At 35.4% G+C, this 18,108-nt stretch overlaps 1 protein-coding gene across 3 annotated transcripts in view; it reads right to left on the bottom strand.

Annotated features, from left to right (window-relative positions):
- Window positions 1-1,713: 1,713 nt before the first annotated feature.
- LOC141831724 (N-terminal acetyltransferase B complex auxiliary subunit NAA25) overlaps window positions 1,714-18,108 on the bottom strand; it is a 71,022-nt gene continuing 54,627 nt past the window's right edge. For 2 of the 3 annotated variants that reach the window (XM_074719130.1, XM_074719133.1), the window contains 3 exons: window positions 12,676-12,717; window positions 3,004-3,267; window positions 1,714-2,723 (listed from right to left, as the gene is read on the bottom strand). In XM_074719130.1, the coding sequence (XP_074575231.1) occupies window positions 2,034-2,723; window positions 3,004-3,267; window positions 12,676-12,717 (996 nt within the window). In that variant the 3' untranslated portion in view covers window positions 1,714-2,033. The remainder of the gene's footprint in view (window positions 2,724-3,003; window positions 3,268-12,675; window positions 12,718-18,108) is intronic. The other variant, XM_074719131.1, reaches the window with a different exon arrangement.

Consider the following 18,108-nt stretch of genomic DNA (forward strand, 5'->3'; position numbering starts at 1 on the left):
GATGGAAGTCCTAATAGATAAAAATTGACCAAATTCCTAGTAGACAAGGAAGAGATGGAGACGAGTCACTTGGCATGGAAGATCAAAAAGTGAAACTTCTAAGCCGACAAAGAAGTCCTAGAGACAAAGTCTCTTAGTAAGTATTGCTTGGTGAGTTGTGAGGTAAATCTATAATTTGAGTTTTATGTATACATCGACTTAGGTGAAAGCTCGATCATGATCAACTGCATGTAGTGGATGATCTAATCAACTAAAGGTTAGATTTAATTGACTAGCATGTGAGTTGTCTAGAAAATCAACTCAAAATGATTAGCTTGGAAATAAAATATTTTATATTTAGTGCTGAGTCAATGACAATTGACTAGGATGCATTCAATCAATTATGAAATTGATTGGTTTTATAACAAAAAGACCGTTGATTTAATAAAGGAAGACTGCAACAGTTGATGACTTAATGATATAGTGACTCAATCCCCTAGAATTGAATTGAGTCAACTAGTGTACCTATTATTGTGTAGAAGGTTGATGTGATACTGGCTTCAATCGAATGGATAAAGTGGGAGTTGACCATTATGTGCAAACCAATTACTTTTCACATTAAAGTTTAAGCTGAGTTGAAGGCTATAATTATTGGACAAAGAAGAGCTCAAAAGACGACTGAAAGTGCTCGAATGCATCATTCTCAAGCTCTCCTCATCTTTACCAAAGTGGTAAAGATTGGTAAGTCAAGATGAAGGTGGTTGACCAAAGTGCCTAGGAAAACTTTAAAGACCCTTTGTCAATTAAAGGCTTTAGAAACGCGGTACCAAAGTCAAGGGTACACTTACAGAACTAGCTATGGAGAGGCCTTTCATTAAGGAAAATGTTAAGGGATACACTACTACATTTACCAAAAATTACAAAGCCAGGTAGAAGTAATGGCCATATTAACGAATAGACAAAACTGAGCTGACAGAAAAAAAAACACCTAAGGGCATGGAAGATTGCGTTAGAGAACTAACAAAAAGTGTTGGGCACAGCCACAAGGATGGATCGGCAAGGAACATGCATAACAACCCAAATTAATGTGTTCAAGGAATGGAACGCACTGGATGAACTTTGAGACTAGAGCCACAGTTTTGCCATCCAACAATCGCTCTATAATGCCAGTAAAAACAGGCCTAGTCCAGCTTTGTCAAGAATCTCCACTGCCTGCCATAGTAACTTGCAAGGTTTGGGATACTGAAGATGGCAACTTATCCTCCTATATTTCAAGGCCCACCCACATCCTTTGCAATCTCAAACTATCCATTTAAACCCTTCCCCACAAAGCAAGCCTTGAACATCAATACTCACACTCAAATCTCTGACTAAAACTACAAGTACTGTCTTATGCCATTTCGTCTAGAGTTTTGTCCATTTCAACCAAGCAATGCCCACCATTGATCCATATCCAATTTGACAAACTCTGCACACTTCAGCCGAACAATCAAACTCCCTCTCCCAACACAGGCAACTTTAACTTACCTCTGCATTTCCCAGAAGAGATCAACTAGAACTTCGTTTTCCTTGTGATTTTGCCCATATTGTACCCATTTCACTTTCTCTATAGATTTCACAATGGACATGTATGATGAAATTTTCACAACCAAAATTCACCCTAAGAGCATTTGTAATTAGGATAATCTGAATTACTTCGATCATTGGCACTTACAACCACTATCAACATTGGTTACCTGAAGCACTGTCAAAATTAAGACAAAGAAACTCAAACAGTTAAGTGTTTACATATGTTCAAAGGATGGGCTATAATCCTGATTTAAATAGATGTAGAAAAACCTCACTATAAATACCTCATGGGTATCATATGAGGAAGATAAGAAGGGGTTAAAAAATTAATATATTCAAAAATTTACAATCCACACATGCTGTCGGGAGAAAAGATGGAGTCTGAATGTGAGGCTGTTGCTCGTGGTCAACAGGCATATCAGGTGACCATTGTGTATTGCCATCAGGAGCTCCAAATACAGAAACCTCAGTTCCTGCCTGCTAGTCTATATCGACTTGTTAATGGAATATAGCAGCTTCAATTTGGATTCACATATGCTGAGAAACTGCAATAGCAAGCTACGTCGTGCTGCAGATATTTTTCTGCAAACGGTTGCAGCACTCCACGATTGTAAAGCTGCTGAGATTCTCTCTCCTACTTCAGACACACTCATAGATTCACTCGCTTCTAATATAGAAAGAATCGAGCCCAGTTCTTCCTGGCTGCTGCTTCTCTGTAAATGAGACAGTAGACTGTCCACATCCTGATCCTCGGACTTTTTAATTTGATTAGACACCCACTTGCCTATATCTTGTAGCACCGAAATTAAGCACTGAACTGAATCACATACAGCATGTGCATAGGATGAGTTCAGGGAATCCACCAAACCAGTTTTCTTTTTCTTTTTCCCTGCTGGAAGCATTGATCTGATACATGACTGAATTACCAAAATATGCCAAGCCAAAGGCTCTGTTACCAGCTGCACCAAAACTGGAAGGTTGCTTCCTGGAACTCCAAGTACAGTCTCTGGATGTGTCAATTGCTCAGAAATACAGGACCTCAACATGTAATCTACAACACTCCATGAATTCATAGAGCTATCTTTTCTGGGCGACTCCAAATGGTGGCAGCATAAATTCCATGCATTAACAAAAACTGTAAAGTTTAGCCAGCTGATGACATCTGGACCTAGATCCTGAGAATAAATAAATAAAATTTTTCAACAACATTACAAGAAGTATAATTTAAATTTGGATAATCAGATTCTTAAGGATAGATGAAAAACACCAAATAAGGCATAGTCTTAAAGGGTGGGAGAAAATGTAACGCTTATTAGTCATATTTCCAAACTAATATGTGTAAATAAGCTCAAATGCATGCATGAGCCAAGTAGCTTTTTTGAAGCTAGATTCAACAATATGAATTTCCTGAACAAGCCAGAGATAATTACATCCCATTATAGGTATTTCACATACCTTCAGAGGTTTTTGACCCTTGAAGATGGCAAGCAGCATACTCATTGCATCATCAAAAGAAAGACCTATGTTCCTAGCATATTTCTCCAAAAGCGATTTTCTCTCTCCAATAGCATCAGCATCATGTAAAGAGCCATTACCCACGTTTTCTTTAAGTGAAATGGGACTGATCTGAATTGATAGATAGATTAGCCGAGGAAGAAGAGATTTCCTCTCAATTAATTTCTTCACAATGCCTTCCTCCCCTACAGCTTTCTTCTTGTTCTGAAAAATGTCACAGAAATTTGAAGTATGAAGAAGCAAGAAAGAAAAATTCAAAAAAAGGATGGAAAAGAAACAAACACTTCTATCAAATCTTGGGTTACATATTAACACACAAACTATCTGGAATACTAACAGAAGATTAAGATATCAAAAGTCCAGTCAAGATACCAGTTGAATAAAATATGGATTAAGAATATGATGGTATGATTTCTTTGCAGGTGTTAAAATACTGCCACATCATGTTCAGAGATAATCATAAATATTAGTTTTTTTTCAATTTTCAAATTCTATTTCCTGGAAAACAATAGTTGAAACAAAACCTTAATGACCTATCAACTCATTTCGTAGCAATCATAAAAAATGTCACATATGAGAAATTGAAAAAGAAAAAATAAAAGGGACAGCAATGCAAGCATACAGCTTAACAATGTTGAACATGTACTTTGCTGAGGAACTGAGTTTATTAATTATAAATCTCCTGATGAAGCAATCAAAGCTAGATATGAAAATATTGAGGTCATAGTTTAAAAGTTTGTTTTTTGCCATTGGACATGGGCAAAACTTGTCCGTCTCAGCTTTCCTTTCCCGGCAGGATCCGCAGGCTCTACTTCCGCCAGGTTCAAGTTCATTCCATTAGTGAGCAGGTGCGAGTTCTTTATAATACGAATACTTAATTCAGACTGACCGGGATTGGCTAAATTGGATTATTAGCGGGCCAGACTGACCAATGGTTAACGGTGGCGGATTGGGCGCGTACATAGGTTATAATGATCTCACCTTTTTCGGAAATGATGCAGAGAACATTGATCCGCCTCCTCTTGATAAAGCGGAAGCTAACGAAGGTCAAAGACAAGCAATTGAGGCTCATCTAGCTCTCAGACGAGCTAGGACAGGAGTGGAGGCTCATTTCCATGACGATTCCGACAATTGAAAACCATACTTTAGATATCTTAAAAAGATAATACAATCAATCCATAAAAGCGAGGGGAAAGACGAGCTAACTGCCAAGAAGCAAAAAGAACTTCTTTTCCGCTAACTCAAGTATGAAAGCGGGGCATTCGTTAGCTAATTTATCCTAGCCCTGAGCTTCCTTCTATTATGAAAGAAGAGTTCGAGTGCCATTAATATAGTAAATTGCGGCTGCGACTCATTCAATTGCAGCGGCATCTATGGAACACTTGCTTAACGGATTCGATTCCGAATCTTCACTTATATTTATTTTAGGCCCTTGCTTGACCTTGTCCTTTCCAGGATTCCCATTTATCGGACCAGCTAGTCTTTGGACTCAAAGTCACTACCGGCTCACTAGTCAGACCCCCTCTGGGATGTCTTGTCCGGATTAGTAAGTTCGAGCTTTTCTGAATTGAGTCTTGGTCTCTGGGCTCCGAGTACTATTATGTATGGTATTTGCTCAACCTCCCTCATCCGCAATGGCTCCTTGATTCTTGCTACGAGCTTCACGGTCGCTACGAGACTGTGGGTCTCTTTCTTAGTTATGCACAGGCTCAGGCTCTTTCCCCTCTCCAAGGCGCTTGCGTCTTTGAACCAAGCATAGAACGGGTGACTGACTTTCCTCAGAGTTCAGTAGTATGGTTCGGTTGCAACGAGGGCTAGACCTGCTCTGCGTGGTCTCCGATGAATGAAGCATTGAGGCTTCTCTCTTGCCCTCAGACCATTTTCGGGGGCGGCCTTATACACTCAATGTCGTGGTCCCGGAATAGCGCTAGGAGCCTCTTGATTGCGAATCTCTCTTGGACCTAGAGGCGATCTATATATATCTCCTGACTCTACCCCGGATCAGATGGGAATCCACACGAAGGATAGGTCAGCGTCGATTTCTTTCATATATGCCTATTGAACTCATTCAAGCAATAAAGAGGAAGGATTCCGGCGGTTTGACTGATCTCCGCTTGCTAACGAAAGTGCTTTGTCTACTAGCTCAAGTTCCGCTTTCCTCTATCTTCTGCTCGGCTTGCAACAAAGAGCTTGACTTTCAAGTACGACTTTCCCGGAACAATCAAAGAAGTGGCCCATCTATCATAAACTCTAGGGAGGCGTCCCCTTCTACCTTCGAAAATGGCTAAGTAGCTCACCTAAGGAACTGGATAGGAAGATGCCCGAAGTGAGAGATAGAGTTTGCTAGGCTGAGCGGAGGCGGCGGAAGCTCACGTACTTCGAGTTCTGGTGAAATGCAAGTTCAAGCGAGAGTGGGGCGATCACCTACTCACTACTGCGCTGCGACAAGGACTGGAACTGCCTCTGGATCTGCTGCTCTTCTTGGTGCTCTATCCACTGATTCTACTGCTGCATTACCGCTGAGAGCTCTAAGAGCTTCTTCCACCGCCGCCAGCTGACTATTACCGATTGCCTTCTCTGACCGCCGCTGCTAGCTTTTCTGACCTTCTGCCCATGGAGCCCTTAGATCTGGAAGGATTGAATGGGAGAAGACTGTGAAAAGGCGAAAGGCCCTGAGAACTGGTTGAGGCAAGGCTCACATCTCTTATCGTAGAGAAATCGGCAGTGGCTCCGGATTCGATGCAAAAGAACCTTCCCTGAATTCACAGAAGGAACCATGATCATAGTTACCTATTTCTCGCCCGGAGATGACGATCTATCTCAGTCAGATGTCTCCCCGATCTTTCCTAAGCTAGCGATCCGGACTCCCGGGTCAAATCACTCTCCTTCTTTCGACTTGATGATCGAGTCAATGGCTCATGAACCACGTCTTCCCAGAGGTAATCGAGATCTTTCTAGCTTGATGAACGATTATGCTGTGGAATCGAGAGGGAAGAAGAAGGCAAAGGTTCATTTCCCTTATTCGACTGCTGCTTGCCGCCTATCATCATTTCCTTTCAATGGTTTGCTGAAAGAGTGCTATTGAGTATCATAATTGCATAGCCCGTCGGCTCGGCCTGATCAACTACTGTAATAAAGAGCGTTGTACTCTGCTTGGTTGAGACTCAGTATGGCACTCAGATTAAGGGGACTGAGCTTTCATGATAAAGAATAATAGACTCGGAAAAGATGGGCGGAGTAGAGCGCTCGAAAGAACCCTTTAAATCAGTTCCAAAAGAGTGGACTCTGCAAACGAGCCTACTTTCCCTCTCTTTTCCTCTGCGCTGGACTACTCTATTCGGTGACTTATCGAAGGGTCTACTTGAGTGCTTAAAGCAGGAGAAGAATGAATTGATGGGTGGATGGTTTTCCACCGATTCTTACCGAGAATAATAAATCCATGAGAGCTCATCTCAAAACCCATAATTGTTACACATCATACGATGATCAATTACATCAGAGCTCTCTGATACCTTCTTGGATGCATATCGTATGTCATGTCTATTGTCTATTCTAATTCTACTAATGCTACTCCATTTTCCACCAAAATATATTTATAGACGTCTATCAAACAATTAAAATACCAAATGTCCCAAGCAAGGTTTAAAATATTATGCCCTATAGGAGTTTTGGCCTATAACCAGATCAATACGTTTTGATACAGAAAATTTTTGATTACTTAATTGAATTTTATCAATAATTTAATTGATTTTATTTAATGTTACCAAAATAACTTAAAAATCTTATTCCATTAAGAGATACAAGTCTCTATTTATATAGGAGTTTTATGGACCTATTCTATGAGATTTATCTTATTCCATTAAGAGATACAAACCCCTATTTATATAGGAGTTTTATGGACCTATTCTATGAGATTTATTCTAATAAATATAACTAACTTAGTTATATTTATTACAATAAATATAACTAATATTTAACCAATACTCCCCCTCAAGTTGGAGCATAGATATTAATCATGCCCAAATTGTTACAAAGATAATCAACTCGGAGCCCATTCAAAGCTTTTGTGAAGATGTCCCCCAATTGTTCTCCAGTTTTTACTATCCGGTAGTAATCAAACCTTGTTGAATTTTCTCACGAACAAAATGACAATCAATTTCAATGTGCTTAGTACGCTCATGGAACACAGAATTCGATGCAATGTGAATAGCAGCTTGATTATCACACCATAGTTTTGCTGGTATTGAAATTTTGAATCCTACTTCAGTCAACAATTGATATATCCACATTATTTCACACACAGACTGTGCCATAACCCTATATTCTGATTCTGCACTGGATCGTGACACAACCTTTTGCTTTTTTACTCTTCCATGATACTAAATTTCCTCCAACAAAGATACAATAACCTGAAGTAGACCTCCTATCCATTTTGGAGTCTGCCCAATCTGGATCTGAAAAACATTAAATATGAGTGTGCCCATGAATTTTATATACAATACCTCGTCCGGGTGCACCCTTCAAATAACACAAAATTTGTTCTAATGCTGCCCAATGATGAACCGTTGGAGATGACATATACTGACTAACAACACTAACCGAATATGTAATATCTGGACGAGTCAAGGTAAGATAATTCAACATTCAACTAATCTTCGATATCTCTCTGGATGTTTAAATAATTCTCCATCTACAGTAAGATTCCTGTTCTGAGTCATTGGAGTACTACAAGGTTTTGCCCCTAACTTTCCCGTCTCAGTTAATAAATCAAGAACATATTTCCTCTGATATAGAAATATATCATTTTTACTCATTACTTCAACATCTAAGAAAAACTTTAGCACCCCTAAATCTTTTGTATGAAATTGAGTGAGAATGAAAGATTTGAGAGATGAAATTCCCGTAGCATCACTACCAGCAATCACAATATCATCCATATACACAACTAACATAATAATACCGGCTCCTGACTGCTTGTAGAACACAGAATGATCAGACTTGCTATTCTTCATACCAAACTTTTCAATAACCTGACTAAATTTTCCAAACCAAGTACGAGGACTTTGCAAACTGACATGACTCACAATTTAATGAAGATATGCTACTATATTGTGGACAGAGTTTCTTGAGTGATAGAAGAGATGGAAGTCCTAACCTAAAATGAGCCTCAAAAGGAGAATTTTCACCTGAACAAACGAGAGATCTTGGGGAAGGTGAATCAAGAATGTAGAGACCTCTATTTTTATGTCCTTTACCAATAATCTTCTTTGTCAAAAGATCCTGAACTAAACAATGATCGGGAAAAAATGTGATGCAACAGTTAAGATTGCGAGTTAATTGACTAACAGAGAGCAAATTAAAGGATAAATTAGGTAAATGTAAGACAGAGGATAAGGAAAGCAAAGGAGTGGGATTGACAGTGCCAGACCCACGAACGCAAGATGAAGACCCATCAGCTAAGGTAACAATCGGAGTGTTGGATTTGTGTGTGAAAGTAGAAAAGAGATTAGAATTACCTGTCATATGATCCGTGGCACCAGAATCAATGACCCATTTAGAGGATGAGGAAAGAAGACATGTATTGTGGTTACCTGAATCAGCAATAGCAATGATAGAGGAAGATGAAGACTTAAGTGATTCCTGATATTGAGAGAACTTGGCAAATTCTTCTGCAGAGACAAGCACCATATCCATCACGATAGAATGAAGTCCAAAGATATGCAACTCCAAAACATCGAACTTGGTGTTGTTGTGAGACGAAAAACGACAATGTTTCAAATTTCAAGAAAATGCCTGTATCTAGGTTCTGTATAGGTTTCTGGACTTCTAAACAAAATAACAATCTTGGATGCAGGGGCCCACGGTGGTTTCTCTGGTTATTCAGATCAAGCGAGAAACTTCAAGTATTATCAGGAGAACAAACAAATTCGAAGAAGAATTCCAAAGAAGCCTACTGCTTGTCGTCCTCGCCTCTTGTTCTTCTGATTGATCCGCGAGAGAACGCAGCAGAGCACGGACCTCTTCCAGCAATCAGGAAATCGATGCAGAGGAGACGAGGCGCATGAGCAGCCGAAAAAGAAATTGCGATCTTCAAAACCTCGCGGGCGCAATCCGACAGAATCAGATTGAGCCAGAGGCACGTTGCGAGCAGAGAAGAAGAAAAAGAAAATCGCGATGGCAGAGAAGAGGAAGAGCGTGGGCGCCGCTTGCTCGAAGGGCTTGTGTGGGCGCCGCGTCGTGAGGAAGTCAGCGCCGAAAAACAAAACCTAAACTAACCGGGCTCTGATACCATGTTACCAAAATAACTTAAGAAATCTTATTCCATTAAGAGATACAAGTCCCTATTTATATAGGAGTTTTGTGGACCTATTCTATGAGATTTATTCTAATAAATATAACTAACTTAGTTATATTTATTAGAATAAATATAACTAATATTTAACCAATATTTAATAGAGGTTATAATTATTAATTTTCTATTATAATTAATTATTTAATATATAAACAAAGTTGAAAAATTCTCATTAATTTTATTAATAAACCAAGACACCTTTTTATAATTACAATGGGAGTTAATAAATTACGAAGGAATAAATAAATAAAGAAATTGTTCTATATAAATAAAATATTCTATCAAATCAGTCTGATTATGTCCATATTTTTGCACTCGTGATTGGCTCTATACAAAAAAAAAGATAAAATATTTGATTATTTCCTATGTTCCCCTCAAACTTAGCTGTAAATATTGATAAAACCAAGCTTGCCTTCAAAAAATTTATGAGTTTGTTCAAATAATTCTTTTATAAGAAGATCCACTAGTTGGTGAGATATAGGAATATACTCAATGCTGATACGTTTTTCTAATGAAATGTCAATCAACCTCTACGTATTTAGTCTGGTCGTGATGAACAGGATTGTAGTTATATTGATGGTTGACTTTTATTATCACAATGGAATAGAATAGTGTCTTTAAATTGAATTTTTACATCTTTCGTCATTCTTTTGATCTAGATGAGTTCATAAATTCCATGTGTCATAGCTTTGATTTCGCTTCAGCACTACGTGCAACCACTGATTGCTTTTTTGCTACGTGTTAAATTCCCCCATATCATCGTACAATAGCCAGAAATTGACTTTCTATCATCAATTGATCCTGCCCAATATGTATTGGTTTGCATCGATGTATGCCGCACTCTTCTATCCTTGGTCTTTACAAAGAATAAGCTCTTCCCAGGAGACATGGTGAGTGCATATATTGACTTACTAGGTTAATTGCAAAGGCAATATTTAAGCGTATGTGAGAGAGATAGATGAGTTTTCCAACAAAACACTGAAAACCGCCAACTAGTTTTCCGCCAAACAGTTTTCCCTTATTCCCAGTTCAATTGACATGTTACTTGACTTGCATCCCAACATGCTAGTTTCCTTCAACAAATCTAAAATGTATTTCCTTTGAGAGACTGAAATACCCTTTTTGTTTCTAGCAATCTACATTCCTAGAAAATATCTATGTTCCAAGATCATTGACTTCAAATTCTCATATCATCATTTTTTTAATTTCTTCTAATTTTTTATTATCATTCCCAATGATGAACATATACTATAAGAATAGCTATCTTTCCTTTGTCAGAGTGTTTCACAGATCCACTTGTCCTTGAATATATACAAAGTTTTTGATCACTTTGGAGAATTGATTGAACAAGACACAAAGTAACTATTTTGACCCATTAAGAGATTTGTTGAGCTTGCATACAGTCTTACCATCCAAATTTTCTTTAAATCCTGAAAGTTAATTCATATAAATCTCCTCTTCAAATTCATTGAGAAAGACAATTTTTATATCAAGTTGATGTAATGACCAATCTAGATTAGCTACCAATGATAAAAGAATCCTTGTATTGAATTTGGCAACAGGATCAAAAGTCTCGATGTAAACTCCAATAGGTTTGAGTAAAACCTTTGACTAGTAGGTAAGCCTTGTGCCTTTCAATTGAACCACCAGCCTTGTACTTAATCATGAAAATCCATTTGCAATCAACAACACTTTTCCCTTTGACAATTCCACAAAATTTCATATGTTTTTTTGTTTGAGAGCATGTATTTCCTCAAGAACAATAATATTCCACTCAGGAATAGTTAATGCCTCTATAACAGACCTCGAAATCAATTCGCTAAACAACTTTGAAGTGAAAGCACTAAATGTGGAGGATAAATTAGAATAGGAGATAAAGCTCGAAATGTTTGATACAGAATCAAACACCCTTTCTAACCGCAATTGGTATATCAAGATCGAGAAATGTACTTGACTCATTATAGGATTCTACTATTGGTTCATCTTCTTGGTTGTGGCTAAGATTCATAATTTTTTTATTAGCTTGAGAATTTTTTCTCTTTAAATAAACCAAGATACCTTATTTTTGGCTTGATACTCTTCTTGTTTTACTAATTTGAGAATTGACTTGGATAGGATCAGATGCAGAGATAGGTGTGGTGTCCAAATTAACACTATGCGAAGGAAGAGTATCTTCATCATCCTTTGAGGACACACCATGAGAGTGGAATTGTCAAGCTATGGGGCCCTCTAGATCATGCCACGGTCACGGATCGTGCCACAGTCAAGCTGTGGCAAATTTTGGAGAGCATCACGGAGAGCACCACAGCTATGAAATAGGTTACGATCATGGACGTGGGGAGTTCTAGTTCTTCACTTCAATTTTTAAAATGCCACGATCGTGGTGTCATCCATGGCATTGTCATAGTCGATTCGTTTTAAACCTTCATCATCCTTCTCCCCTTGAAGAGAAGTATGAGAAATAGGGGATACCTTCAACAAAGGTGCCATCACAAGTAACATATATTTTCCTTGTGTGTGTACAATAACAATGATAACCCTTTTGAGTAAAGGGAATAAAACAATTTTAAAAGCTCGAGGGTCAAGTTTGTTGCGTCTATGGGCATGAATATGCACAAAAGTTCTACATCCAAATGTCTTCAAAAACAAATTATTGAAGATGTAATTTTATGAATATATTTAGGGGAGAAGAGACAAATGTGTGACAAAGTTTATAAAGCAACTAGGGAGGCAATTGATGAGATACATAGTTATAAGGATTACATCTCCTCATAGATATTTTAGGACATATATGGTGAACATAAGGGCATGGACTACCTCCAAGAAATGATAGTTTTTAAATTCAAAAACTTCATTTTGTTGTGAAGTATCAACATATGAACTCTCACGAATAATTTCATTTTCCAATAAATAGTCACCTAAAATGACATTAAAATATTCTATCATTATCGATTCTAAGAATTTGAATATTTGTTTAGAATTGGATTTGAATCATTTTGTAGAAGGCATTGAAGATGTTACTAATTTCAGATCTATTATTAAGAAGATAAACTGAAATAACCTATGCTAATGAGAATGCAATAGAAGGTTTATATTGTTTTGGAAAAAAATGAATACAAGTATGCTTAGCTAGTTGACACACATTACAATAGAAAGACAGGATCTTTATTAGAGACATTATTTCCTTACTACTAAAAACAGAATTAAAAGCAACTTGAGATGCTAAAGACTGACTATTTTATCCTTAAAGTAATAAAGACCTTTGCATAGAGCATTGTCAGTTGTCTTCCCAATAATAAGTCCTGAAATTGACATGACAAAGGTAAAAATTTAACGATACACTAATTATTAAGGGTGATTCTGCTAACAGAAATTAGATTGTGTTTTAAAGCAGGTACATGAAAAATAGATTTCAGAATAATATGCTGAGATAATCGAATATTACCTATGTCAGCAATTACAATTAATGATCCATCAACAATCCTAACAATAGTTTGACAAGGACAGGGATAATGGAGCAAAAAAGATTTAAGTCACTTGTCATATGGTCAAAGGTCCCGGAATCAATGATCCAAGGGGTTGTTGAATGATTAAAAAAACATGCATTGAGTTTACCAATTTGAGTCATGGAGTAGGAGTCAAACATTAGAGCACGAAGAAGCTTCAATTTGGTTGAGAAGTTTATAATATTGTTCAATCTGTTCTTTGGTGAAGACAATAGAAATATCAGACAATAGATTTTTCTTGGCTCAATTGAGCACGATCTCCATGACCTTTATTCTTTTTTGTGGTTGCTAATTTATTGGCTTCATACATATTTCCCAACATTTATCCTTGGTGTAGCCTGGTTGGTTGCAATGTTCACACCAAGGATGTTTATTTTGATGCTAACTTGTGCAGGACTTTTGGTGGAAATTAAAGTTGAAACATCTGCTGTAATGGATTATGATGCAGTAATCTCATCAGTAAGCATGACCTTACGACAAGCTTCTTTTTGTCAAGACTTCTGCAAAAGCTTTTTTGGGAGATGAAAATGGGTCACATGCAATAATACGGTTACATAACTCATCCAAATTATGATTAAAATTGGCCAAAAAATTAAACACATGCTCCTTTTCAATATTGTGGCGAATTTTGACACTACAATCCATGCATTTTGAATTTTCTTGAAGAAAAAGATAAGTTTCTACTAAAGATTTTGAAGATTAGAAAAGTATTATATCACAGAATTTGAACATAGTTCAAAAATCTCGGAAGTAATGCCTAGAATAGATAATTCAAAAATCTTTCAAGTTGCGTCCCGTTTGAAATGAATAGATATTTTTTATGACTTTAAGTAATTTTGTAAAATTTATTTATAAGCAGTTGATAAGATCTTTCACGATTAATTTTTTTATGTTTGTTATGATAATACCTTGGAAAATCATCAATACCGATCCCAAACCCAAATGAAAAAGGCTGAGGATTACATTAGATTGTCAGCCAATGTCAAACTTATAACTATTTAATGAATGAATCCATCAATGTTATTGTGTTAATATTAAGTTGTTCCTCGGATAGAATGCAATATACGACCATAATATCTCAGAAAGCACCGTTATATCTTCATAAGAACTTAGATACAGTATTAAATATCTAAGAGTTCTCACACCATAAATTGGATAAGAATAAAAATTATAGAAAAATTGATTATCTTAGATTTAGAACATAAAACATAAGAATGTTCACTAGTAAAACAATGAAAATAGTAAATACGATGATTAGGAGAAGAATTAATATTTTGTATTTACAACAGATAAAATAAGTAGAAGAGAATACAAAGATATCATGGTACACAAGAATAAGTAAATAAAAATGAAATAGATATTGTTGTAGATAGTTCGCTAAAGGATATAGGAGTAATTAGAAAAGGGGATAGAATTATAATTCTCAAGATAGTGGTGGAGAAAAAAATTATTAATGTAATTAAATATATGTACCTCAAATATGATTAAATTAAGATATCAAATCTAACTTTTAGGAAGACCTAGATGAGGTATATAAAAAATTTCTTAATTTTAATAAGAGGAGATCTAAATAAGCATGTAGGAGCGAGAAATGAGGAATATAATAGGGTGCATAATGGTTATGGGTTTAGAATAAAAAATAGAGACAACAAAATTATATTGGATTTAGCGATACCATATAAACTTATACTAACTAATACCTTTTGTAAGAAACCAAAAGAATACTTGATTACATTCAAAAGTGAAAATAATAAGTCACAAATTGACTTTCTTATAGTTAGAAAAAATGATAGAAAGATTTGTAAAGATTATAAAGTTATCCTAGGAGAAAACTTAACTACTCAACATAGGTTTGTAGAGTTGAATATACGCCTCAAATATAGTATCAATATAAAGAAAATGTGAATGACTCCTATAATTAAATAGTGGAAGTTAAAGGATGAGAAAATAAAACATATTGAAGGAGAGGACAGAAGTACAAGTATTAGAAGAAATACACGGCAACTCGAATACGACATGAGATAAAATGATATTAAAATAGAAAATATTAACCAAGAGTATACTCGGTTAATCAAAACAACATACACCATTAAATAAAGAATCTTGATGGTAGAATGAAAAAGTACAAGAGAAAGTAAAGGAAAAACGAATAGTCTATGAGATATTATACACTTGTAAGAACGAGAAACACCTTGAAAAAGTATACAAAAGCCAAGAACGAAATTAAAATGAGTGAAGCCAAAAATGAAACTTTTAAACGTTTATATCGACACCTAGAAATAAAAGAAGGGGAAAGAGACATTTATAGAATAGCTAAAGTCAGAGAGGAAGTCAAAATTTATATCTAAATAAGATATATTAAAGATAAATACGTAGGGTACTACTGAAGGATGAGGAAATACAAGAGCAATAAAAGAGGTATTTTCATTAACTTTTTAACGAAGGTTTAAATAATTAACTTAGGTAATTTAAGTAGGTGAGTATAAAATTTTATATTTTTATTATAGAATTCAAACATCAAAAGTATAATAGACTTTAAATGATATAACATATAGTAAAGTAGTTGGATTAGATGATATTCCGATAGAGATAAAAGTGTCTAGAAAATAAGATATTGAATGACTTATGAACTTATTCAACTTGATATTAAAAATGATAAAATGTTTAATCAGTGGAAGGTAAGTACTCAACTCCTCTTCTTATATAAAAAGAGAGAAGACATACAAAATTATGTGAATTAAACTAATGAGTCATACTATGAAATTTTAAGAAATAGTAATAATAAAAAAAACTAAGGAATAAAATAACGGTGATCGAAAATCAATTTGGATTCATGTATGGAAGGTTAACAATAGAAGTAATACATCTTATTAGGTAATTCATTGAAAAGTATCGAGAATAGAAGTAAGACTTACACATGGTATTTGTTAACCTAAAAATAATTTATGATAGAGTACCAAAAGAAATTATATGAAGAATTTTAAAAAAGAAAGTCGTTAAGCATTAGCATATCATTTATTGAAACAATTAAGGATATATATAAGAATGTAGTCACAAGAGTTAAACGATTTAACCTAAGTGTTTCCCATAAAAATAGGATTACATCAAGGATCAACTTTAAATCCTTATATTTTTACACTAATCATAGGTGAACTCACTAAACACATCTAAGATACAATATCATGGTGCATGTTGTTTGTAGATCATATTATTTTAGTAATGAAACATGTGAAGGAATAAATGTTATACTCGAATTTTGACGGAAAATACTAGAAATAGAGGTTTTAGAATTAATAGAGTAAAGATACAATATATAGAATTTAAGTTTAACAATATTAGACATAATGAGATAATTATGAAGATAGAAGATGATGAATTATTTGTAACTAAGAGTTTTAAGTATTTAGTATTATTTTTGCAAAAAGATAAAGAAATTGAAAGAGATGTGTCACATAGAATACAAGGTGTTTAAAATGGAAGAAAGGATTAGATATTCTTTGTGATCATAAAATACCTCTAAATTTAAAAGAAAATTCTATAAAACGGCAATTAGACCTGCTATGTTATATAGAACTAAATGTCAAACTATGACTCGAGCATATGAGCAAGGAATGAGAGTGTTAAAGTGATGTGTATACATACGAGGATGAACAAGATAATAAATGAGAACATTAGAGAGAGTTGTGGTTGCACATGTTAAGGGAAAACTTCAAGAGACATTTAAGATAGTACAGACACATACTTAAACGACCAATAAATGTTTCAATTACGTGATGTGAAACTATGATAAATATGCACATTAAATGACGAAAAAGATAAAAAAAAACTTGATTAGCAACGATAACTAAGATAAAATTTATTTAAATATCGATGATAATATAGTAAGGGATAGAATCCAATGACATAAAAAGATCCATATAACTGAGCCTACCTAGTAGGATAAAATTTGATTGTTATTGTTGTTGTCTGATAATACCTTGGAGGGTAAGTACTTCTAGTCGTTTGCAAAACACAAAGAAAACTTATAAACTTATGTGAATTATAGGTGCATTAAGCTAAGGAGCTAAAACTCATTTTAACTCCGCCTGTGATAAGTTTACCTTATCATTGCCGGTCCCAAGCCCGGATAAAGGAGGAGGGTTGCGTTAGGTTGCCAGCCAGCGTTAAACTAAGGCAAACACTCATGAATGGATCCATTAAACTATTGTGTTAATGCTAGGATGTTCCCCGGAAGGAACGCGTTGCAGGGTCCGACTGTAACGTCTCGGCAAGGACCGCTACATCTCCATGAGAACTTGGGTGTAGTGTTAAATGAGCAAAAGTTCTCACACCATAGGTTGGGTAAGAATAAAAATTATAGGAAAATTAATAGTCTAAGATTTGGAACATGGAATATAGGAACCCTTACTGGTAAAACAATGGAGGTAGTAGATACGATGATTAGGAGAAGAATTAGTATTTTGTGTGTACAAGAGACAAAATGGGTAGGCGAAAAGGCAAAGTTGATAGAGAACTCGGGTTATAAGTTATGGTACACAGGGAAGAGTAAAACAAGAAATGGAGTTGGTGTTATTGTAGATAGTTCGTTAAAGGATGAAGTTGTAGGAGTAAATAGAAAGGGGGATAGAATTATAGCTCTCAAAATAGTAGTGGAGAAAGACACTATAAATGTAATTAGTGTATATGCACCTCAAGCAGGATTAGATGAAAATACCAAATCAAGGTTTTGGGATGACCTAGATGAAGTATTACAAAATATTCCATCAAATGAAATGATTTTAATAGGAGGTGATCTAAATGGACATGTTGGAGTGAAAAATGAGGAATATGAGAGGGTGCATGGGGATTATGGGTTTGGAACAAGAAATGAGGAAGGTAAAACTATACTGGATTTTGCGATAGCATATGATCTTATACTAGCTAATACGTTTTTTAAGAAAAGAGAAGAACACTTGATCACATTTAAAAGCGGGAATAATAAATCGCAAATTGACTTTCTTATGGTTAGGAAGAGGGATAGAAAGATTTGTAAAGATTGTAAGGTCATTCCTGGAGAAAGTTTAACTACCCAACATAGGTTAGTAGTATTGGATATACGTCTTAAGCATAATATCCATAAAAAGAAAATATCCACTACTCCTAGAATTAAGTGGTGGAAGTTGAAGGATGAGAAACAAAACATATTTA

This window comes from Curcuma longa, chromosome 7, assembly GCF_044706935.1.
Source record: "Curcuma longa cultivar G26 ecotype Majalengka, Jawa Barat chromosome 7, ITB_CL_G26_1.1, whole genome shotgun sequence".
Taxonomy (NCBI): domain Eukaryota; kingdom Viridiplantae; phylum Streptophyta; class Magnoliopsida; order Zingiberales; family Zingiberaceae; genus Curcuma; species Curcuma longa.